General features: G+C 38.7%; 1 protein-coding gene across 1 annotated transcript in view; it reads left to right on the top strand.

Annotated features, from left to right (window-relative positions):
• Positions 1 to 26,196, top strand: part of NALCN (sodium leak channel, non-selective) — a 279,376-nt gene that overhangs the window by 181,806 nt on the left and 71,374 nt on the right. Inside the window, exons 15-16 of the mRNA XM_033843681.2 lie at positions 14,382 to 14,518; positions 15,838 to 15,976. Coding sequence (XP_033699572.1) covers positions 14,382 to 14,518; positions 15,838 to 15,976 — 276 coding nt within the window. The remainder of the gene's footprint in view (positions 1 to 14,381; positions 14,519 to 15,837; positions 15,977 to 26,196) is intronic.

Here is a 26,196-nt window from a genome sequence, read left to right as displayed (position 1 = left end):
TTGCAGTTGAAATCAAGTTAAGGTGAGGTCATTAGGGTGGTCCCTAATCCAATATGACTGGTGTCCTTATACAAAAAGGAGAAGAGAGACACACAGAGACAGAGACTAGAGCGATGCATGTACAAGCTAAGGAACACCTGGGGTGTGGACTGTCACCAGAAACTAGGAGAAAGTCTTGAAACAGACCCTCCCTCAGAACCTCCAGAAGGAACCAAGCCCATAGACACTTTGATTTGGGATTTTCAGCCTCCAAAACTGAGATAGTAAATTTCTGCCGTTTCAAGCCACCAGTTTTGGGTACTATGTTACAGCAGCCCTTGGAAACTAATACACCCCCTGGCCTCAAAAACAAAGGACCGCTCTTGGCCGCCAGGAAGTAACAGAGCTGAAGATAGTGGGTGCTCTCAGGATGGTGGGCAGCTTTCACCAACCAAGAACAGCTTTCTCAACAGATGGACTGAGTTCCTTTTGCCCTTAATCAAACAAGTCCCATAATAATAAATGTTATAAATTTGTGACTTTCTTGGAAGAAGGGTTTCTTTAAGCCCTTCCAAAATTTCATTCTACGTGTGATTGACCCAAACCAGATCACTTTTAGAGGCTGTTGTTTTCAGAAACCTTGCTCTTTGCCTCATCCCCTGGCACTCAGGACGGTTAATAAGGCAGCTCAAGTCTCTCTTGACATTGAACAAACATAAAATGACGGGCCTAAGACTGTTCAAGTTTACATTGATGAGTTGTCGGCTGTGTCAATTGTGCTAATTCAGAATTACTTTTATTACAGTTTATCACAGCACTCTACAAGATAACCTCTCAATTTTTTTTTCTCTTAAATTCTGAAGTATCTTTAATGAGAAAGGCATTCTTACAAAATCAGATGGCTCTTGACATTATTACGATTTTTTTTTTTTTAAGTGAGGTTTGGAGGGAAAATGTGTACAAACCAGGCAAGAGGGTTACTCTTCAGCATACCTGGTCCTCAGACCCCTGCCCAGCCATGGAGACACTATCTCACTTTGCTTTCTTTAATCACGAGAACAAAAATTTTAAACACCAACAGCGCTATTTTTTCTCAGATCCTTTCACAGGCAATGGGAAACTAGATGGTTATGGTTCTAAGAAAAAAACGTGACAATTGGTTTTCAGTTTTCTGCAGTGTCTTGCAGTCACTGAATTGCAAACAGGCTCTTTGGTAGCTGCGTTTAGACATGTTTCAGGAGTGAGGTAGTGAATTTTGTCCTCCGTGTGCCCATACACGCAACATGAGGTGTTGCCATTGCTTTGATTCCTTTGGGACTCAGGTTTCAGCAGCCCATCTGTTCTTTGTTCTGAGAAGCCCACGTACTTGTCTATTCCACCCAAAACGTTTCTGCTATCTGCTTGTTCATTCAATTCCTTCAATCTTTGAGTCCCTACTGTGTGCAAAACACTGGGCCAGGCATTAAGGAGATAAGAATAAACAGTTAAATTTTCTGCTCTCATGGAGCTTAGGGTCTAATGGAGGAGTGGGACATCAGTCAAATAATCAGAGCAGTGAATAAATATTTATAATGTGAGATGAACTTTCTGCAGAAAAGAACGGCATTTGAGTGAGGAGTTAGAAGACCTTGACCCAGATGGGGGTCAGGGAAGTGACGAAGGAGAAAGAGACACTTGGGCTGAGTTTTGAAGGAGGGGCAGCCGTGAACTTCATGGGGGGTGTTGATAGGGAAAGGGAGGGGAGAGCATTCCAGAGAGAAAGAAACATGTTCAGCATGACCCCAGAAAAAAGTGGTGTAAGGTGAGTATAGAAAAGTAAGTGGGGCATAGACCATGCAGCACCTTGAGAAACATGCCAAGAACTTTTCCCTTGGGGACTTCCCTGGCGGTCCAGTGGTTAAGAGTCTACACTTCCAATGCAGGGGTGCGGGTTCAATCCCTGGTCAGGGAACTAAGGTCCCACATGCCACGTGGCATGGCCAAGAAAAAAAGAACTTTTCCCTTTGCCCCCAGAACAATAGGAAGCCACTGCAGGCTTTTACGATGGGAGGCAGTGTGAATGGGAGAGCTGTTTGGGAAGCGAAATCAGCAGGGACTTGGTGAATGTTTAGATTTAAGGACATAAATGAGAGTCTCAAGGATGACTCCTGGTTTCAGGTTCATCTCCTTGGATGGATGATGATACCATTCACAGAACCGGGAAACATTAGCACAGAACTTTATTTGTGGGAAAAGATCATCACTCGGTCTTGGATATGTTGAGTTTGTGATGGGTTTGAGACTCAGCAGAGACACCTAATACTTGGTTGCATGTGTAGGTTTAGAGTCTAGGAGCAAGGGCTGGCTGGCTAGAGATACAAATATGGACGTTCCTATCATTCTCAGTTGTTTATCCAGTGCCTGCCATGTGCCAGGCAGTGTTCTAGGCCCAAGGGGTAAGTCAGGAAAAACAACAGACAGAAATGTCTGCCCTCTTTGATTCTTCAGTCCTAGTGACGTGCTCTGTACTAGTGGAAGTTGCAAATCTGGATGAGATTGTATAGGGTGGGGGGAAAGGAGATACCGCAGCCTTAAGGGAAAATAATGATGCTAGTGCTTAATGATGCTGGTGCTTTGCCTTAGGGAAACACACATAATCCATCTTTGTTTTTGTCCCATGTAAATGTTTGTTCTGTTACAAATAATCAACACTTTTTCTGTCTCAAGTTCAGCCTCCCAATGGGAGAAGAATCTGATTGGTCCAGCTAGTCAACATCATTCCTTTTAGGCTGGAATTTTGTATCTCTGCCTCTCAATGCTGGTCAGCCATACAGAAAGCCATCAGCTTTGAACTGATGGGTAGATCCAGACCAAACCACAAAGTGGGCTCCCCTGAAATGTGGTTGGTTTCCTAAGACAGTCCTTTCTTCTCCTAACTCTCCACCCTGGCCTCTGCTCTGGAGGAGCTAGACCCCAAAGAAGGAGATGTGAAAGAAGAGACCAGGTCCCCTTCCCAGTTCTAGAAAGGAAGTCATACTTGTGGGGCTGGGGTGGGGTAGGGGAGCAAGGCTTGAATCACATATGAGACTGGATTGCCCTGGACTGATGTTTTTATAACCAAAGGTGGCCAGAAAGCTATGGAACTTATCTAAGAAGGGCAACCAGTCTTTTTCTTTATTCATAACTGAAGGTTGATGGTTTCATTGTCGGCCTTTCCTTACATTCTACCCGCTACCGTTGCTCAGTAAGAGTCACAGTGGGAGACAGGGTATGGCTGGCATCCTCACTCACAGCCATATGACGATTGAGTATTTTTTACTCTGATATTAAAAGAATGACTTAGATTGTTACTAAGAAATGAGAAATGTATATGTATGTTATTTGATGTTATCCCTATTTCCATGTTGTTTTGCATAAAATATGTTAATGTGAATTTTCATAGTGCATCTAATAAGCCCTTTGCCCTCAAAGTATGCAAAATTGAACAACTGTACAATCTACCACAGGCATACTCAGGAATGATACTTGGAAAGTGCATGATGGTTGCCTGAGAAGGAACTACTTAAGAGGACAGAGCATGGGTGGGAGTTCAAGACCCCAATGTGAAGACTCCAGTACAAAATATGTGTCTTCCAAACCTCCGATTTAAAGTGTGGGATTTACTTTATAGTAAATACCATCACTGACACTAGTTATCCGTAAACTAAGGTGGAACAAATAAACTTACGGAGATAATGAGAGCCAGATTTCACACAGTCAGAGAAAGAAGTTACAGATAAGCAAAGGGAAGATGCCAGAATGAACCCTCTGGCAATTGGAATAGGAGTATCAGTATGAACTCAGTTATTGTAAGATAGATAGATACATAGATGCATAAATAGATATATAGATACATAGATACATCAGTAGATATACAGACATAGATACACGTAGATAGATACATGGATACAAGGGTGGATACATATATACAGCTCTATGGTTACATAAGATACAAACACAGTAAGTAGATACTAAATATAGATATGTGTGTATACAAGGGCTCATATACATACATATATTTCCTAGGTCTTTCCTCTGGGCGAGGCTAGAAGCAGTGACATGCCAGTAACATCAAGAAAACCCAGTCCTAAAATTTTCGTTTCTAAAAACCATTCTCCAATAAAACAAATCAATATTCTTTGGAGAAATGACTGATTCTAGAGTTGAGGCAGGTAAAACACAAGATGAGACTTAAGTATAATCCTGGAGGGATTCTGAAACAGAAAAAAAGACATTCCTGCAAAATCTGGGGAATTCCTAACCAGTTCTGCATTTTGGTTCAAAGTATTTGGCCAAGGTTAATTTTTTGGTTTTGATCAATGTCCTATGGTTATGTAAGATACTAACATAAGAAAAAGCTGGGTCAAGGGTGTACAGGAACTCTCTGTACTATCTTTGCAACTATTATGTACATTTAAAATTATTTCAAAATAAAGAGGTTGTTTTTTTTTTTTTAAACAGGCTAAGAATTTTCTATGGTAAACTCTAATAACACTATATAGAGACATAAATTGGCTGCTCTGTTGCCCTGTTCAAAGACTCATATGTTTGTGAAGCTTTATACCATAGATATGTTGTATAGAATTTATAGTCAGTTACGATTTTTCTTTTAATCTTATAAAGTTGGAAGCATAGACTTCATCAGGAACAAAATGGTTTTTTATGGTTTTGTTTCTGATAGAAAATCTGATGTGGCTTGTCATTTCTCTTCATCTTAGTAACACAATTCATCTGAAATTGGAAGTCATTTGTGCTGGTTCATATGGCTGATTGCACGTTGTAAAGAGCCTAAGGAAAGGGTAACCAAGTGATGAGAAATACCACAAATCGGTCACTTCAGCCTGTTTGTGGGACACCCTTGATGCTACCTTTTTTTGTTCTTCATCTCGTCACCATTGTGTTATCCTTGTCTCTTGTGTAAAAATATACAGTGAGGCATGGGGCCACAGAGAGTCCCGCCCTTAATTAAAAATTGTCAGCTTAGTAGGGGAGAGATACACAGAATTAAGGAGTTATAGTGCAAAGCCCTGAGCACTAGGGTCGAAGACCCAGGGAGCCTGGGGGAAGACGTGCTTAACTCAGGTTGGAGCCAGGTCGAGAAGATATGTCTAAAAATAATGAATCAAATTTTATTAGGAAGGTGGGAAAATGCATTCCATATAAAAGAAATAGCAGGTGCAAAATTGCAGAAGTAGGGGCTTCCCTGGTGGCGCAGTGGTTGAGAGGCCGCCTGTCGATGCAGGGGACACGGGTTCGTGCCCCGGTCCGGGAAGATCCCACATGCCGCGGAGCAGCTGGGCCCGTGAGCCATGGCCACTGAGCCTGCACGTCCGGAGCCTGTGCTCCGCAATGGGAGAGGCCACAACAGTGAGAGGCCTGCGTACCGCAAAAAAAGAAAAAAATGTTTCTATGACTCAGTAAATTCCCTAATGGAAACAACTGTGTCTCGGTTGAATAACGCAAGACAGATACGATGTAAAATAGAGGTGTTTGGACCTAGAGGAAAAAACATGCAAAAGCAAACTGTATTCATTACTACTATCTCAAGGAAACCGTTCATTCCATTAGTGGGATTTTAAGGGACAATAATGTAAAGAAAAACAACCGTTCAACATCATTTGGTATTCTGGTTTTTTAATAGTTTTCTTTCTTTTACTGTCTTGTTAACATTTTCTGCTAGCTTAGGTTTGTTGCAGATAGTACCTACATTACTGCCCAAAGAACCTTCTGCAGGACATTGAAAACCTGTAAGGTCTTAGGTTCAGTGTTGTAACAAGAGCATGAAAGTGAACATTGCCTGTACAGCTTAGGGGTGTCATAAGATGGTGTAAATGCATCTGTGCTGCTGGCCTCCCAAACCAGGAGGCAAAGAACAGCCACTTAATTCCCACCTCCTCCAAGAACACCTCCTCTCCCCACTTTCTTTGGGGTCAGGCTGTAAGGGGGAATGAGTAACAGCTCTGATTTCTTGAGAGAGGTGGAAGAGGAAATGCCACTGATCAGCTGAAGTTATGAAATTACCTTGAACATTTTGGGGTGCCAGCTGTCACAAATAAATGTAGCTTTTATGGCCCAGATGCAAACCAAGAAATGAGCCCTCCAATTTACATCCAGAAAACTCCAATTTGAAGTTGGAAGGTACAGGGTTTATTGAAGATTTTTGTAAAAGAAGGAAAAAACAGTGACTTAAACACTTTTTTTCTCCTTTTTGGCCCTACTGCCCTGACCCTGACCCTAACTAACAGCCTGACACTGACCTTAACTAATGACCTGACGACTTCAACACTTTTTAAAGGAAACATTTTTAAAGTGCACAGTATTGCTGTCTCACATGCAATTATGTAGCTAAGGGACATTTGCACAGAGGAAAAAGGAAAGGTTCTCCCCTCCAAGAAACTCTTTATTGGATTCAATAGGCTAGTGAGAAGTATCCCTTGTACATATTTGTATGTCAAGGTTTTATAGTAACATAGAGATATTAATAAAAACCAGCATGTTTGATCATTACTCCAGATAGGTCATCTGCAGCTCGGGTTGTAGAATCACAGGTGCAAAATAGCAAGAGAAACTTCCTTGAAAAATAGTAGCTTATGCTTTAGAAAGTCTCCATTCTGAATTACTGAGTCATGTACAGATCTAGAAAAACCAGCAAAAGCCATTATGTAAAGAAGCAAAGATATGGGACTTCCCTGGTGGCACAGTGGTTAAGAATCTGCCTGCTAATGCAGGGGACACAGGTTAGATCCCTGGTCCAGGAAGATCCCACATGCCACGGAGCAACTAAGCCCGTGCGCCACAACTACTGAGCCTGCGTACCACAACTACTGAAGCCCACGCTCCTAGAGCCTGTGCTCCGCAACTAGAGAAGCCACTGCAGTGAGAAGCCCGCACACGGCAACGAAGAGTAGCCCCCGCATGCAGCAACGAAGACCAAACGCAGACAAAAAAACTAAAAACAAAAAACCAAAAGAAGCAAAGAGAATTCAGCCTTAATTGACTCAGATAACACTGAGGAACTCCCTTCTCCGGGTTAAACGGAATGTGGTCCTTTTTCATATGTGGAAGAGTCAAAAACCACTCTTCAGTTACATTAACCCACAGATCTCTGCACATTTTCCAAGCCAGAATGGACTAGATTTTAAAATGAGAATCTTTCCCAAGTCTGAATGCTTTTTAAATTGTTTTCTTTTAGAAAATCACATCAAAAATTACCCAAAAAATTTATTTAAGGTAATCCTTCAATTCAGTTATTTGTTGCAGCATTCAGAACGGAACTGAAACTGAATAATGCTTGAATATTTTAACAGCAGAAAGCCCAGGCTGAAATATGGCAGATTTAAGCAATGAGGCAGAACGGGGTGTGTGTCGTGCAGACCAATTACTCCCAACTCTCTTGAGAAGCACAAGTAAAGGAAAAGCCTTTCAGCCACCCAATGTGTAATGATATCTCAGCAAGACAGATGCTGAGCCATAGAATAGCACTGAGCTGAGATGATTTATATTTTTTAAAGCTCAAGGTTTGAAATTTTTTCCTTTGATTCTAATTTGCTTTTTGCAAATTTTTTTTTTTAAACCATGTGAGTCAGTTGCAAAGCTATCATCTGATCTATATGCTACAGCCAGACTTCACGCTCAGTTGAAGCCTCCTCCTTCCTTCGGACTGTTCTTTACATTAGGTTTTTCAATAAAGAGAATAAAATCTTGGGATTCTCTGTGCTACTTTTCTTCCATTCAAGAATCATAACCTTTGAAATAAGTTTTAAGTGGAAATTTACGATTACAATTACTATATGTTAGTAGGTCAGCTTTTGTGATACAGTATAATGATCTTAAATTATTATCCAGTATATCCAGTATAATCCATGTTATTCCCTCACTTGCATCAAAGTAAATTTAATCTTGGAAAATCTGTGCTTACATGCAGAAGGGGAAAGAATTTGGATAAAAGCTAGAATACCATTTTATCACATATTAAAGAAACTTTATAGTGGCTTCAAAATACCATGAAGTACTTCTGTTTATCCTGGCTTCCTGATCCCCTTCCACTGCTCAGCCCCTCGACACACACACTCTCTAATCCCATCTTGCACTTGCTTCTTTTCTTCTCTTTTTGTAGCTCAGTCATGATCATGGGCTGGGGAAGAAGCAATGGTGAAGGTTATGGAGGTTAATAGCAGTGAAGTAAGAATTAAGTGATTGTGCTCAAATGCATCATCTGCCCTTAAAAAAAGAAGAAAACTTTTTACTAAACTATAATATACTTATAGAAAGAGGCATTTTGCTGAATTTTTACAAACTGAACCCCCCCCCCCCCCAGTGCCCAGCTCAAGAAATATTGACTGTACCTTAGAAGCCCCTCCCCGTACACCTGTCCAGTCATCATGCGTCCCCCTCACCCCAGGGTAAACACTCTCCTGGGACCAAGCAGATAGGCTAGTGCTGTCTGTGTTTTAACTTGATATAAATGGAATCATTCAGTCTGTGCTCTTTTGTCTTGTCTGGCTTCCTTTACTCACTGTTCTATTGGGAAATTCACCCAAGTTTTGTGCTTGGATGTTGTTCGTTGACTCAGATGTTTCAATGGACCACAATTTGCTCTTCCAGTCAGGGGCTGATGGGCACTTGAAGAGTTTAAGTTTGGGACTCGTACAGGTAGCACTGCTGTGGGCTTGGGAGGGTGTAGTTGTGCTGGGCGTGCACACGTGTCCAGGAGATATACACCCAGGAGAGGATTTGCCCAGCCGATGAGTGTGTGTATGTTCATCCCTCATTGATGCTGCTTATCTGGGAACAACCGAAAGAGCGCTGGTGTTCGGAAAGAGGCCCCTTCCCTCAGGTAGAAGATTCGCGTCAGTGCCTCAGCAGTGAAAGTGGACGTATCTGCCATTCCAGCGGCCACTCACCTTTCTCTATTTTAATTACCCCATTGGGCACATTTACGGGGCAGCAATGCCTGATAGTCAAGAGGATGGCTTGCAGGATCCTGAAGAACCTTCTGAGCCATCGAAAGAGCTTCTCACCTGCTCTTTGCAGTTTTAAGGTGCAATGATCAACTCATGCTGAGTTCAGATCCATTTAGTCACAAACAGTTATTATATTTCTACTCTCTAAAAGGTGCGATAAAAGTAAATTAAAAGTGGAATCTTGCCCTTAAGGAGCTTACAAGCTTTGGGGAGTATAACTCTAATACAAGTTAGAATGAGATGAGTTCCATTTTAAAAACATATAGGCATGGGGATTATTTTTTAATACTGGTAACCTACACCTGTTAAACATTATGTTCTAGGATAGTTGATTAAATGTTACAAAATATTACGTGTAAACTTATTCTAAACATTTATCTGTTCATCAGTGGCAGACATACGTTCAGGTTAAATGTCACAGAGTATAATTTTATTCTATTCTGTGAATCTAGGGACACCGATATTTCACACCAACAAATTTATTCAACTGGGAAAGATATTTTCTGCTTGTCTCTCCATCCTTTAGAATATACCTAAAATCCTTTCTTTTATTTCCCAGTTATCTGCTGGAGAGTTTAGTTCTGCCATCTGATCTATCTAATTACTTATTCCACAAATATTTGTTTAACTTACTTTGTGTCAAATATTGTGACAGGCCCCGGATACGGAATAGTGAAAAATTCCCACACGATCCCTGTGCTCCAAGAGTTTACAGTCTCAGGAAGAACAGATATAGAGTTTCAGGTCATACACTATAAGTTCAAATAATGCTCTATGTAGTGGGTTTCATAGTGTGCCCCCAAAATCGATGTCTACCAGAAACCTCAGAATGGGACCTTATTTGGAAATTAGATTTTCGCAAATGTCATCAGTTAAGATCATATTGCTTTAGGGCAAGCCCTAATTTCAATGATTGGTGTCTTTGTAAGAGAAAAGAGAGGGAGATTCAGATAGAGAGACAGAGAAACACACAGGGAAGAGGGCTAAGCAATGACAGAGACCAAGGAACAACAAAGACTGGTGAGAAGCTGGGAAGAGTGAAGGAAGGATTTTTTCCCTAGCGCTTTCAGAGAGAACGTGGCGTTGCTGGTACCCTGATTTAGCACTTCTGGCCTCTAGAACACCAAGAGAATCAATTTTTGTGTTTTAAGCTACTGATCTTATAATGATTTGTTAACAACAGTCCTAGGAACGTAGTACAGTGAGTGTTAGGTTGAACCATAAGAAATTGCCCGTTTTGACTGCTTTGACCTACACGAACATGGCGACTTCATTTGGTTCAGCCCAATATGCTGTGAGCTTGTGAGAGGAAGACCTTGTTGATGAGAGGAAGCTTCTCGGAGGCATTTCTGGTGGAACTGAAATCAGAAAAGCAAGTGGAAGTTCATGAAGAACAAGAGAGAAAGGGGAGGAGAGGAGCTCCCAGCAGAGGGACCTGGGCAACAAAGGCTCTGGGGCAGAGGCCTGGACACTTGCGAAGAACTGAAAGAGGCGGGCATGACTGGAACATGGTGTGGGCACAGGGCCAGGTGAGGCTGGACAGGTAGGAACAGGTAACACAGAATTGGGTGTTACAACCTAAAGGTTGATGGTTTTGTTCAGGAGCAGTGGACCCCCACTGAAGGGTTTAAGCCAAAAAGTGAGGAGATTACTCTGACCCAGATGCGGGATAGATTTGAAGGAGCCAAACCAGATGACGAGACCGTGGGAGGGAGGGTATGAGCCAGGGGATGTCTCTGACCAGGGAAGCACGGTGGGGATCCAGAGAATGGGCCACCTGAGCAGTTTTTAGGAAAGAGCTCCGTGTTTTTGTTTGGATGGCATTGTCCTGATCAATATACCATCTGCCCTTGTGTCTCTTTGAAGACATTTAATTCTCATAAAATATACATACCAGTCCCGGCAGGCCTACAGCCCCAGTGTTGACTCATATAATCATGTGTAGCAATTCCACTGCCCAAGAAGTCTCTGGAAGGAGAAGCGGCACCTCCTCCTCCTTTTTTTTTCTAATTTCTCTCTTTGCTATTCACCTTGTGTTCACATCACTTTGTTTATATCTCAGCTAGAATAGCTATTACATTTTATTGTCATTATCTGTTTATATAACTATCCATTATAATGTGGGTTCCGTGAGGGCAAATACTGTGCCTCAGTTATTTTTATATCCCCAGAACCTAGCACAGAACCTGCTAAGTCCTGGCCTGTGGGATTTGATTTATAAGTGACTGCATCGGTGTATCAATAAATGAGTCAGCAGACGCATGAATTAAATACTTTATTTATGCTCTGTCTTCTCAGCCTGTCTTTGGCCCTTTATAATTGCCTTTCTGTTTGGTCTGACAACATATTAACTGCTTTTTTTTCCCCCCTGTGTGCTCTACTTACCACTACAAATATTTTTCTACTAGTTGTGGCAATAAACTTTTGGAAAAGAAGTCTCTTCCTCATGAATCTCTTTATATGTGGAGCCATTTTTCTAATTGCCTACATCTCCTGGAAATGCTCACAGTTTTTGTTCTGTGCCTTTGGGAGCTAATTCTTTAGCACTGTTGTCATCATAACCATCAAATTATTGAGAATGCGCTGTGGTCAGTGTTCCTCTCAGGGGGAGAGGGGAGGAAGGTGGTGAACAATGGTGGCCCCTTCCCTAAATGAGATACCACCAAAGACAGAAAGTCAAAGATGACTCACAAAGCTATATAAGATATACAAATGGCTAAGGTAAATGTTCATATTATATAAAACCAAAATGGAAGAACAGTTTCTGTAGTGGAGTAAGAAAAAAAGGCAAGTTTCCTGAACTAGGAATCAGGACGTAGAATCTCACTATGGGCTCACAACCAGTTGGACAACTGAGCCATATGTTGTATTGAACTTGGGATGTTCCCCCAAAATGCTTGCGTTCTCTCTGGCCATTTTGAATATCCCACATGGTAGGAGGGAAGAGCTGCCACCTCTCTTCTCATTATAAAAGCTTCCTTGGCCTCTCATGCTCACCTTTCCACAAATCCAGGACAGATTGTCATTATAAAGTAAAAGCATAAGAAATAGAGACACAGATGTAGAGAACAAATGTATGGATACCGGGCGGGAGGGAAGAGGGGGGATGAATTGGGAGATTGGGGTTGACATGTATACACTACAATGTATAAAATAGATAACTAATGAGAACAGACTGTATAGCACAGGGAACTCTACTCAGTGCTCTATGGTGATCTAAATGGGAAGGAAATCCGAAAAAGAGGAGATATATGTTTACGTATAACTGATTCACTTTGCTGTACAGCAGAAACTAACACAATGTTGTAAAACAGCTCTACTCCAATAAAAATTAATTTAACAAAATAAAGTAAAAGCATCTACCCCCTTGTCATGATATTTAGGGGATATTTTGTCATACTGTAATAGAAATGCGTTGACCAGTTCCAAGAATAATAAATATTTAAAGTTTTGTTTTTAACTAAAATAACATTGGTTATTTTAATATTTTAAAATATTATTTTAATAAAATAAGCTAATGTACTTTATGCCTCAAGTAAGTCTTTAAAGATATGTATCATCTCTGTAAATTGCAACTTTCCGATAACTAACGAGGTAATCATGGAACTAATGCTGTGGAAATATCTTTAATATGTATTCTTATAATATATGCTAATATATGTTAATTTTAAGTAATTTGAGCAAACCAGAGAAAACTAATTTCATAATTCTGCTTCTTTACCCCTAGAAATAACCACTATTACCAGTTGGAATATATCCTTCCAGATTTGTTATATATAAATGATGAGGTCTCATAATTGTACTCTTTTATATTATCTACTTTTTAAGGACACATATACACACACACAGATTATAAGATTTATAAGATTTAAGATTTATAGATCTATGTCATCCATTATAAGAGCTTCATAGAGTCTTTTTGCATGAATGTACCATAATTTATTTTGCCAGTCCTTACTGGGGATAAGTGTTTAGTTTATTAGTTTATTTCTAATTTTTTCAATATTACTGACAGAGTAGCATTGAACTGCCATGTACTTTTTTTTTTTTAAGATTTTTTTTATGTGGACCATTTTTAAAGTCTTTATTGAATTTGTTACAATATTGCTTTTGTTTTTATGTTTTGGTTTTTTGGCCACGAGACATGTGGGATCTTAGCTCCCTGACCAAGGATCGAACCCATACCGCCTGCTTTGGAAGGCAAAGTCTTAACCACTGGACTGCCAGTGAAGTCCCTGCCATGTATTTATGTCTTTGCCCATTTGTTCAAATATTTCCTTAAGATAAAGTCTCAAAAATGATATTGCTGGATCAAAGTAGACACATCTTTAACATTTTAAAGCATATTATCACATTGCCTTCTGAAAAAGTTGTACCATTTTATATTAACAAAAATTCCCATTTCCCCATAACCTCACATTTTTTAACTTTTGATAGTCTGATATGCAAAAGTAATAATTTTATTTGTGTGTTTATAGTACCTATAAGTATTCGTGTTTGAGCATCTTTTCATTAATTTTGAAGCAGTTGTATAATTTTGTGAATTTGTCTTTTCCAAAATTAGTTTGTGAACACTTTTTATAAATCAAGAAATATATATCCAATATTTTTCAAAAAAAAAAAAAAAGCATATACCCCATAGGGGGTAAGAAGCTGGTACCTTTTGAAACGTGCTTCCATAACCCCACAAAGAAAGACTGCCTGAACTAAAGTACTCTTTGACCTCTTAGCTCAGCATTTGTGATGTAAAGCCTCAGCTTCTGTGAAACCTAAACTGTAAAAATATAAAAACAAACTTATAGAAATAAACAAACAGATAAATAATGAAACCATTTGCTTGTCAATTCCCAGATATTTCATGGCACGTAATTGAATAATTCCCAAGCATCTTTACAACTACATAGAGAACTTTTGCTTTATGTACCAAATGTGGTGTTTCTCTTTGAGCTATTCTTTCATGAATCTGCTAGGCTAAATGATCGATTTCTTTGACATTTTCCCCCTTTCAAATATCACCACTTAGGATTTTCATTTCTTTTTTCATTCTTTTGATTTCTAATTCTAACACACATATTTATAAAACATTTTGGTGTTTAAATATGTTAGTGATAATAAGTCAGTCAATGATAAAAAAAATATATGTTTCGTATGGAAAGGGGATTATGTTTGGGAATAACATACATTTTTCTTCTAATTTTTTTTTTCTGGTTTAGTTTTTTGTTTAGTTTTCTTTTTGTTTTCCCTGTGCTCAGACTTTGAACACTCAGAGTAAGGCAGGAGACCAAGATATACTTGGTAGGGCTTTACTGCCATCTACCGTTTCTTCATGTAATAACTCATTGTTCCTTTGATTCAAAAATTCTGATAGACTGTGACTTATATTACTAAAGATTCCCCCCTTCTTTCTATTCTTTTCTTTAGTTAAAGCAAAGTGAAGCAAACGCAGACACCAAAGAAAAGCTCCCTTTGCGACTTCGAATCTTTGAAAAATTTCCAAACAGACCACAAATGGTGAAAATCTCAAAGCTTCCTTCAGATTTTACAGTTCCTAAAATCAGGTATTAAAGTATTTCTTTAATTGTATATCTCAAATACACCGTAAAACATTCATCTTAAATCTGATTCAGCCCTTTCAAACTCATGTGGGTGTGGTGTCTTTCTATTTTGAAGTTATTATCCATACTGCTACTCTGTCTTCCTCTGTTTTAAAACCGTTGACCCCTTTAAGCAATACATCCAGAGCAGAGTCAAGTGTGTTAGCCTGGGCAAGAAGGCTGCTGACCGCTGCTTCGCCCTGAGATGGCCCCTCGGGGATTTGACTTCACAGGTAACTGGCACAGGTGGTCCAGCTTACAAAGATGCACGTAGACATTGGCCTCTGACCCTCAGCCATGTAAGGATAAAATTGCCTCTGAGGCCCTTTTATTTTCAAGGAAATGGAGAAACTGCCACTGGCCAGGTTTCCAGACTACTGTGACAGCGTTTGTTTAGAATGCCACGTCTGGGTGCAATATAATTTGTCTTCCATTTTTTAAAAGAAGAACCATGGCATTTTGCACTCATACTAATATGATTTTCTACCACTTTGCCCTCAAGTTAAACAATTGCATTGAAGATGCTTCAAAATGCTTATTTTTAATAATTAAAGGAAATTCTTCCAGTTATAGCTCAAAAATTACAAGTAGAACCAGAATAATATCAAAAATGACGTTTTTTATGTAACTAGTTTTAAAACAATTCTATGGGGAGGTTATAAAAGCATGAGACTGGATGTGGTGCCATAATATTTAAAATTCAAATCAAAATACATTTGCAATTCTGATTAAAAAAATTTTTTAATGTGAAAAATATGACATATATAAAAGAGCCGTAAATTAGATTCAAGATTAGTGATTATTGGAAAGATGTTATCTGAATTCTCCCCATGCTTTAAAGATCAGATGAAGTAAGTTTCTTATGAGTTATTTTGAGTCTTTAAATGTAAAATTATCTCTAAAAAGATTCTTATGATAAATGAAAGTTCAGAGAGATGAACTAATTCCTCCAAGTCTTAGAGGGGAAAAAAAGTATCTTATTACCACAATAGGAGTCAAAAGATACCATTAATTACTGAATATTGTTGCTTAAAAGTAATTTCAGGGACGTGAGTTTTTTAAAACAGGAATAACTGAAGATTCAGGAATTTTTCTCTGAATTCACCATTTTGCAAATTATATGTGTAGTTAAATCTAAACACCTCTTGGTGTGACATGTCCTATTTTCTGTGAACTTTTGTCCCTGCTTTATCTTAGCTTGGGCAAATGCATCATTGCAAAATGCCATCCCTTGCTCCATTTCATTAATAATGCTTGACATAATGTGTACTTCTTTTGCAAAGGGAAAGTTTCATGAAGCAGTTTATTGATCGCCAGCAACAGGACACCTGCTGCCTCTTACGAAGCCTTCCATCTACCTCTTCCTCATCCTGTGATCACTCCAAACGGTCTGCGATTGAGGACAAGTACATTGACCAAAAAGTAAGAATCACTGTCTCAAATAACCAGATTTTTCTTCAGCCTGTGTGTTAGAGAAAAGAACCGCGTAACTGGGTGGGGTCCTGAAATCTAATGTCTCAGGAGAATAATGAAAAAAATAATTTTGGTGGTTGGAGAAATTACTAAACCTAACATTTGTAAATTTGTTAATTTAAAATTTGCATTTCTACAGGTTAGCTTTTGAGCCCTGCCATGTGGCAGCCAGGTGACTTCCAGTAGATCAAAAGCCTCCCCAAACCTGCATTTTCTCAAGTGCAGAAGGAAGGGCTCTGAGCTCTCAAGTTCAGCCCAGGTTTAATGGTGGCCTGTACATTACTTTCTGCAGGAGACCTTACTTATTCCAGTTATTATGCCAGGGAGACTAACCAGAGCCAAGTTTCTCTAAAATTAGTCCAAATAACTGTCATTTATTGAGTTTACTAAGGCCTGTGGCAGGAATTATCTCTAGGCACATTATCTTATTCATGTTCTGATTTACCTATGTCTTTATCATTTGAAAAGTAGATAGGGAATTTTTTTTCCCCAGATTCCACAGTTAGAAAATGAAAGATCAATAGCAGAGTTTGTGAAAGAGATTACACATTAGAGTTTGTTTGCAAAAGCATCTAATTCACTTGCGAGTATTTCTCTTTGAAAGTCCTAGTTTCTATTTTAATCCTTTAAATTGTTGCCACCTTTTTTCTATGGCTTATCATCAAATACATATTTCTCTATTATCATGTGAGAATAAAATAGCAGCTCCTTCATTCTCCAAGATTCTGTTTCTCCCCATTCTCCAAAGATTACCCTTGCAAAGGACCTTACTTATTCCTCTCCTCCTCCTTTTCTCCCATCTCCTCCCCAAATGAAATGAACTTCTGCCCTTTATCACTCCCCGATTCCTTGTTTCTCTGCTGTAGTTAAGTGATTTTCTTCTCAATTATGATGATAATGATTTCCTTTGTAGTGTGTCTCTTCTCACTCAAGAATTTTCATTTATTTCTTTTCTTTCAGTTATCTACAGATGTTATTCCTCTGTTTTAGAGATTCCAAGATTGTAGATGACAAGTCTGATGCCAATGTCATTTTTTTTTTCCATGTGAAAGTAATTCGGTTTTTCTTTGGTAGTTGGTTGGTTTTCTGGTTTCTCTTGGGAAGCTTGTAAGACTTTCTACATCTCCTTGGAGTGCAAAAACTTTACCAGGATATACTTTGTATGTCTTTTATCATCAGAACTGCCCAAACTGGGGAGTCTTTTCAGTTTGCCAACTAAGAATATAAGAAATTTTCATTTATTATTTGTTCAATTATTACTTTTCCATCTGCTCCTTTTTTCCCCCTACTTTTCTCTTATGATTGTTATCTCTCTTTTTCTTCTGTGTTTTGAAATATTTGTTCTGCTTAATCTTTCAGGCCACTAATTTGATTTCAACTGAGATCATCCTTTGCTTTTAAAGTTTGAGTGAAGAAATCATGAAATGTGTGTGGAGAGGGGCACACGCACGCAATACTGTTACCTCTCCTTAAAGACTTTCAGAAGACTGTACTCTTCTAAAAGAATTGTCACTAAACTTGTCATGTCCCTTCCCCATAGTTATGTTTGTGCAATACTGTGCACAAGGCATAGAAGCAAAAAGTTTCTATGTTAGTGGATAAGCAAGTGGGAGGATAATGGCCTGGTTTCAGACAATCATTCTGAAATTGCATTTTACACATGAGAACACAGATGGCTTATTTTCTAAATTTATTTCAAAGGCAGAACTTTAAGCCAGAGGGTGTGCAGTGAAGCCCCAGTCTGGGCTCAGGTTGCACCCAGCCCTCTCCAGGAAGAGTGCCAAGAGTCGATATCATGGATGCCCAACACGGCAAATCCACAACTTGTGTTTTTAAATCCCGAGTAACGATATCCCACTGGAAATACAAAATTAAAATCTTAGTCTGTGAAATTTAATTTTCTCTCTAAAAGGGAAAAGATGATGTCTCTTACATTTCCTGAACAGAATATTTTGAAATTGGTGAGAAAAAATAAATAAAAAGGTTCTTAGCAGGTGAGTGGGATGGGGGGTGTGTGTCTAAGGGGACTTTTCATCCTTCTATGTTTGTGGCTTCTTTTTATATTCTCATTTAACAGTTATTTTTAACTAACTGAAAGTAAGATAACAATTATAGCTTTATTCTGTAATCTTACACTTGTCTCTCTCATAATCCCCTAAAATATAATGAACCCGCCTGGGGGCGGGATCCAAGTCCCTCAGCTCTAAAGGGACTAGAACTTCTTGGAGACTGCGGGCCATCCCCCATCTATAAAGTCAGTTGATTCAAACACACAATACATGGTCTTATACAAGGACGGTGATCGGCCATGGTTAAGTTGCCCTTCATCCCCTGTCAGGCTCATTGGCCATATGTAGATAAACTACAGTTAGAACAATATTGTTTATCTTTTTACAGCCTTCAGCATCTGGAAAGGGGCACATAGGGCACATAGTTTCTCTTCATCTCAGCAGTAGCTACCCTGTTGGGGCAGCAGCAAAAATGACTTACCATGCCGCCACCCATTCTTAAAGCTTTGACTTTCCTCAGGCTGCTAGGAAAGTAGACTTAACAGTTCCTTTCACCATCCCGTTTCCAGCTTGAGCTCCTGGCGTTCTTTATAAATACTAATGATCTGTCATCCTTGAGGGCTTTGGGCCAGGGAAACCCAAAACAGAGAATTCCACTCAATGAATTTCAGTGGTAAGGATTTAAGGGAAGTAGGAATCGAGGAGAAAGCAGTCTGGTATCTGTATTTTTAAATATGGCAAGCCTTTTTCATTTTTCTTAAGAAACCCCAAAGCCACTTAAAAACAAAAATACACAAACACACGAGAAAAATCCTGAACAGAGACCACACCACCGTTAGCTCCCCTGATAAAGTATTTTTCGGGAAGCACTTGCAAATTTCTATTACATCCCAGTTGCCTTTGGAAATACGAGTCATTATCAAGTGGACAGCAAGGTCCTTCACTCTGCGTGAAGAAACTCTCCTGGCCCCCTGCAAACAGAGGCTGTTTTCCCCAAAGAGTAGTAAGAAATCAAAAGAAAAAGAGAGGCTGGCTTTTGGTGATTCTCATAATGTGAACAAAGGAGCAATAAAATAAAAGTTTTCTCTTAACGACTACCTGTCAGGAAGAAACTTCTGACACCCTCTATACTAGAGGGACTCACTTTTCTCTTGCCAAGGAAAACACTGAGTCCCCAGGAACCTGGACATCACAAGTTAAGGGGAAAACCTGACAACAAAAGCCAGGTGGGGTGGAGGTGGAGTTGTTTGATTAAGCAACGTGGAAACACAAAAGCACATGTTAGGCAAGATTTTCTCAAGTAATTACCCTGGCTTTGAACAACTGTAAGGAATTCCCATGGCAACCTCACTTTGCAAAGACCATGTTTTTAAAAATAGCCCTGTCTGATTACCTTTATCACGTAGTTTAAAATACCTGTCCTTCTCTGTAAGCAATGAGCAAACAAAACTGTAACATCTTTTAAGCGTTGTGTGGTTTGCTCAGATCCTAAAGGAAAAAGACAGCAAACAGTGTGGTCCCTCTTTTCCCTTGGGGTGTCCTTCCAAACCCCACAGAAAAGGCATTCCCAAGTGCCAGTTCCCACATCTCTTTCCCTTTCCACTCCCCTACACCCCCGTGGGCATCTTCAAGGGGTCCCCTTTCCTCCTGATTAAAGGATAAACCTGCAGATCTTCAGAGGAGTCTTACTAGTTTCCAAGCAGAAGGGAATCGGGCAGTGGTTTTCTACTCATTTTTTCCCTCTGTATTATTGGAATTAAACCCTCAATTCCTTAAGTAGAGTGCTTGCATAAACTGAGATGTGCACTTGGCTTTCCAGTAACCCTGTTAATAAAAGCAGCTCACTGTGTCCTCAAGTGAATCATCTCATCAACGTCAAGGTTTCCACTGTGGTTGGATCTAAGGACTCTCTCTGTCTCTGACGGACCTCCCTGGTCTTTCTGCCTTGCTGTCTTGGCTGGGGAGCCACTTCTGGGGTCAGAATCTGCCGTGTCTGGGGAACATGAGGGCCCATCACAGAGTCACATCAGCATGAGACAGTTGGAGAGATGAGGGCTGTCCCAGTCACCCCCTTGTATCCCTGCACTTCTCAGAACCGTAATCAGAACCCATATGATAAAGTAACAGTGAGGATTTATTTCTCCAACAACAGAGCAATGTCTGCTCTCTCTCTTACCTGTCTCTTTTCTGCTAAAAACATAGAAAGTTCCATAGTAAGCCTTCATAATTAATAGCTAACACGTGTACAAAATGAGGAGGAAAACAAAAAAGTAATTACTGTGTTTTGTTTACCCTTTACATTTCCATAAGTCTTCAACAGTCACTCAGTCATTCAACAAACATTTATGGAACACCTGTTACTCATCTGGCACTCTTCTGGGCTATGGGAATTCAACAATGAGTGAGATGTGAACTATGCCCTTTAGAATCTTTTAGTCTAATGGGGAGAAACACGTGTGAATGGATGAAAGTAAAAACTATTACAGGAGCATGAGACAGAACCCCCTAAGTCCTTCCTGCAGGAGAAGGAAGACTGAGCCATAGAGGACAAATTGCTCCAAGCAGGGAGAGAAGCATGTGGAAAATATGGACAGCATGATCTCCTTAATGTAACTGATTGTGAGAAGCAGAATAGAATAGTCATTAAGACCAGTAATACTGATTACATGATGTAGGTTCCAATCCTCATTTATAAACAGAGATAATTCTTGTTTTTAAGGTTTGTTGTGAGAATTAAATAATATATATTAAATGCTTAGCATCGCACCTGGCATAGCATATGATATGTGCCTATCAAACCAGATAAGAAAAGTTACTTTAGGAACTTACCTGACTGTCCAGTGGTTACGACTCGATGCTTTCACTGCCTGGGCCCGGGGTCAATCGCTGGTTTGGAAACGAAGATCCTGCAAGCTACACGGCAGAGCCAAGAAAAAAAAGAAAAAGAAAAGTTACTTTAATTAAACCATGCCATGAAGTCAGATTCAGCAAATAGACATATTCATCAATCAAGAAAAATTACTTTTACTTAAATTAACCTTCAGATGTGACAGTCTAGTTGAGCACAATATGTTAGTTACTGATTTATTTTCCTTACTGTCCATGAGCCTGATTTTTTTTTAGTCTGATTTTTGATGATATTTCAGTTGCAACCCCCGTGCCTACCTAGTGTCTTAGCCTCAAGAAGTAAATTAGGGCTTCCCTGGTGGCGCAGTGGTTGAGTCCGCCTGCCGATGCAGGGGACACGGGTTCATGCCCCGGTCCGGGAAGATCCCACATACCGCGGAGCGGCTGGGCCCGTGAGCCATGGCCGCTGAGGCTGCGCGTCCAGAGCCTGTGCTCCGCAACGGCAGAGGCCACAACAGTGAGAAGCCTGTGTACCGCAAAAAAAAAAAAAGAAAAGTAAAGTAAAGTAAAGAAAGTAAATTAAAGTAAAGTAAAGAAGTAAATTAAATTGTTCTGGAAAGGTTTACTGTTCACAAAACCTTGTTGATTGCCATACAGCATTTTATAATTCTCTGCGTAATCATAGAGTACTTGATGGTTTGTTCCAGTAACTCCACATGTAGCAAGTTGCTCAGCTTGATCTATGATTTCCAGGATGAACGTTAATTCACTTTAAAAAAAGAGAATAGCCTGTTTTCATCTTTTGGGCTTTTACTCTTCTGAAAGAAATTTCTAAAATAATAGCTTAGCATCTCTGCAGTGCCATTCAAGACACGTCTCTAGGAGAAGAGTGGCAGATTACATGTTACTACCACTAACCAGAAGCTGTATCGCAAAGATACAAAGTAGTGTGGTCCCAGGGAGGGAAGAAGTGTGTCCATCAAACCCAGTATGAAAACCCTACCACTTCTCTCTTTAGTATACAAATGCTTAGTAGATAATTGATTGCCCACTTATTCACAGTAATAATGGAGATGCCTCATTTAAATGACAACTTTTTTTTCATTTTTATTGATCTTTGCAGTACGTTTGTGAGCTCAAATTAAAATATGGCTGCATTTATGTGCACAGTCTTCATTTGACAAATCATTTCTAGAGGACTTTTATATGCAGTGTGCTGGCTTATGGGTTAAAAACACATTTTGCTGCTTTCATCTAACACGAGAATAGGAATTCCCTATCAATGATTGTTTTTTCAGAATATTTAATTGTGTGATCATTTTTAGTTTGGAATTATATGTAATTTGTTTGCATTCCTTAGGTGCACATTTATTGGGAGTCAAAAGTAAATCAGTCTAGGATTAAGCATCTTTTATACATAATATAGAAGGCTTTTGATCAAGTGTTTTTGGTACAGTCTCCAAAACAGGTCTGGGAGAGCTGAGGTTGCAGCTAAACCTATCTTTGAAATTTACATTTTGCTCTACTTTTTAAACATGCTTCCCCTTTGAGTATAGTCGTACTTATAAATTGTATTTTCCATTAAGTCTCAATGTGTTATAGTTGATGCTTCTGCTGACATTCTTGTTCTTTGGATCTGAAGTTCAAATACAGTTGAATTGTAATTGGAGACCAGTAGCTGCTCCTTGTACTATCAGAGTGCCATGGATTTTAAATTCACAAACAACTGCTTGGTTAAAAGCATCTGGCATTTTCTCCCAGAATCATAAATCCACTCATCTTTTTTTAATCTCTGCAGATTTTCAGTCTTTGTCTTTCTGTTTATATGAACTATAACCACAAAGTCATTTTGTTTTTTACTTATATAATCTAAATCTCCCTAGCATGTATTATATTTTATTACCAGTTAGCACTATATATAAACATATCTAATTTTTTTCTATAATTGAAGATAATGTTTTCCCCTCATGCTTTGCCTCATCAGTTATTATACTTGTTTAGCTGAGATATAAGTTGTTGGAGATTTGACCAACTCTGCAATGACAAGCATTAGTGACTAAAGCACAGTCATAAAATTCAAGTGCCAAAAAGCCAAGCCAATGAAGTTTCCAATCATTTAGTTTCTAGTTTTACAAGACTGTCCTATATCTCAAGTGAATAGAGGCATTTCAAAATAAGCAGTCCTCCTTTGTAAGTTTTACCTGCTTCACATCTGTTATTTTAAGGATTCACTTCATAAGAAAAAAAAAAAGGTAGAACACAGAGCTATCTGTTAATATTAAGAAATTTATTCATTCTTTCAATATATTTCAGAATTGAACTATGCACAGTGCTAGACTGGAAGAAAATGTAGTGGACAAGGAATACACCATCCTTATCATATGGAGTTTATGATCTAGTGGAATTCACAGAAAGACAAAAAGATGTTTCACACACAGAGCAGGGACTGACATGTATGGGGTGCCCTGGACCCCAAAGGAAGAGTAAAGATTTGGGAGGTTTGTGTGTGTGTGTGCACATGTCTGCATATGTGCCTGTACACGTACATCTTTATATATATTTTTAACTTTCCTGCCTGGTATTTTCTCAGGATTCAGAATTTATGATGTTGAAATAACTTAAGATCAGAAATCTTGACCCATCATCTAAAACTCCCTTTTTACAAAAGTCACATTCTAAGACATATTTCAAACCTTCCTAACACACCTTCCTAATACAATGGTACTCACCTTTATATACATTGTAATAGGACTATTTTAATCTTGCTGCCGCCAACACTAATCACGTTTTTAAAATTCTTTCTTTCTAAGCATAATGTCAGTTCTGCAAAAAGTTTATTTTATGGAAACATCTTGCCATGCACAGGATCTGTCGTATGCACTTTGGGATTAATTTTCAGTTCACAGGTGCATGAAAAATTCAAATACAGATAAATGAGGTACCACCTTCAACGTGTGTAATTTTAAGTAATTGCTCAGTTCCAATTACTGTGTTTTATGTGGGAGACTTATTCAATAAAGTGGCTCGTTATAATAATTACACTATACCTTTCCAGCAGAAATGACATTCATCAAGCCTTGTTCACTGGACCATGATTTGAGGCTTAATGGTCATATGTTTTTATAAATTCTCTCCCACTTAATATCAATCTATTAATATTTTTAAAGTGAGAAAAGAAAAATAAGGCCTCTCAAACTTTTTCCCACTTAGCAACAGAAATGTACTGTTAACAACTCCAAATCAGAAAAGTTAGTTGAATATTTATAACGTTTGTGGTTTTCTTTCTCAAATAAATATTAATGGCTTCATTTTGAAGATCACTAGAGTGAAAGATGGTTCTTTAGATCTAAGCATGGAGCATCCCAAAAGAATCTAATATTCCCTGATAGGTTTGTGGTTACTCCCAGGTGATTGAATAAATTGAATTAATGTTCTGGTTAACTAAAAGTTATGATGGATCCCTGATTTTAAGGATTCAATAAATGTAAAATATAAATCCTATAAACCATCCTGGCTCTAATGGGTTAGAAAGGTCATTGATCTCTTTTCATGCTTCAGCATTGTTATTCTGAAAATCAGTTATGGATATATAGAACAAAGAAAAAAATTGGCTAGTTTAGATTTTGTATTAGGAGTTGAGAGAAGTAAGAGCATGTTATATGTGCAAACCAAATCTTCCAAGTCAAGCAGACAATGTTTTATTACAGTATAGCTTGGAAAATTCTTTTCTTTATACTTCTTTTTTTTAATACTGCTTTTTAAAATACTTTTAAAATACTGTGACATTTTACACAGACATCATGATGTAGTGAAAAGCTGTACAATCCAGAACTCTAATCATAATTCTGCAATTTATTATCTGGGTAACCTTAGACAGCCTAATTTCTATGAACCTCAGATTTCCCATCTGTAAAAAAGAGATAATACTACCTATGAAGATTAATTTGAAGATATGTAATATGTAATATAGTACCTCAACACATGATCAAACAGCTGAGGAAATCAATAAGGATTTAGAGGATTTGAAATATACAGTTTACCAGTTTCATGTTATGGCCATTTATACAATTCTTCATTCAATGACTAAAGAATATACATTCTGATTCAAGAACACATGAATGATTTATAGAACATGACCACTTACTACACCACAAAGGAATTCTGAATATAAACCAAATCAGTATCTTAGAGAAGGAGTTATTTGACCAACATAAAATTAGAAACCAAATAGCAACCACAAAAATCACCTACACATTTAAAAATTTTAAAACCACTTCCAAATAACTGAAGGAGTATAGAAGACACCACAATGGAAATAAAAAGTATCTAGAACTGAAAAATAATGAACATAATATATATCAAACTTATGAGAAGTAGCTAAAGGCATTTTTAGAGGAAAAATCATAGCCTTGAATGCATATTTAATAAATGTTGACATTAATCTTCCAAGTATTCAACTCAGGTAATTAGAAAAATATCAACCAACAAAACACTAAAACATCAGGAAGAAAGAGATAATAAAGATAAAAGCAGATTTTTTCTCTGAATTAAACATTTTGCAAATTACATTTGTAATTAAATCTAAATACCTTTTGGTGTGACATGTCTTATTTTCTGTGAACTTTTGTCACTGCTTTATCTTAGCTCGGGCAGATGCATCACTGCAAAATGCCATCCCTTGCTCCATTTCATTAATAATGCTTAACATATGTGTACTTCTTTTGCAAAGGGAAGGTTTTATGAAGCAGTTTATTGATCGCCAGCAACAGGACACTTGCTGCCTCTTAGGAAGCCCATCATAGGGGCTCTATCCTCATGACCTCATCTGAACCTAATTGCCTTCCAAAGGCTCCTCTCCTAATATCATCACACTGGGGTTAGGGCTTCAACATATGAATTTTGGGGGGACACAAACATTCAGTCAATAACACACAGCACTGTAGGGAAGAAGCCAAGGTTAGTTGCAGGGCATCACATGTTTCTGGGAACAGGCAAACACCCTCTTCCCTCTACACTAAAGAAAAATATCCAGGGGACTTCCCTGGCGGTCCACTGGTTAAGACTCCACGCTCCCAATGCAGGGGGCCCAGGTTCGATCCCTGGTCAGGGAACTAAGATCCCACATACCACATCTAAGCCGTGTGCCACAACTAGAGAAGCCCGCAGCCAAAAATAAATTAATTAATTAAAGAAACAGGAAAACATCCAGGAGTGGAATCAAAAATAACAAGAGTGATAAAGGAAAGAGCAGATCCAGATAAAATTGGTAGTGTCAGGGGGGAGTGAAAGCAGAGCCAGGAAATCCCAGAAAGA

This window comes from Tursiops truncatus, chromosome 18 (assembly GCF_011762595.2).
Source record: "Tursiops truncatus isolate mTurTru1 chromosome 18, mTurTru1.mat.Y, whole genome shotgun sequence".
Taxonomy (NCBI): domain Eukaryota; kingdom Metazoa; phylum Chordata; class Mammalia; order Artiodactyla; family Delphinidae; genus Tursiops; species Tursiops truncatus.
This window is presented reverse-complemented; position numbering and strand designations above follow the sequence as displayed.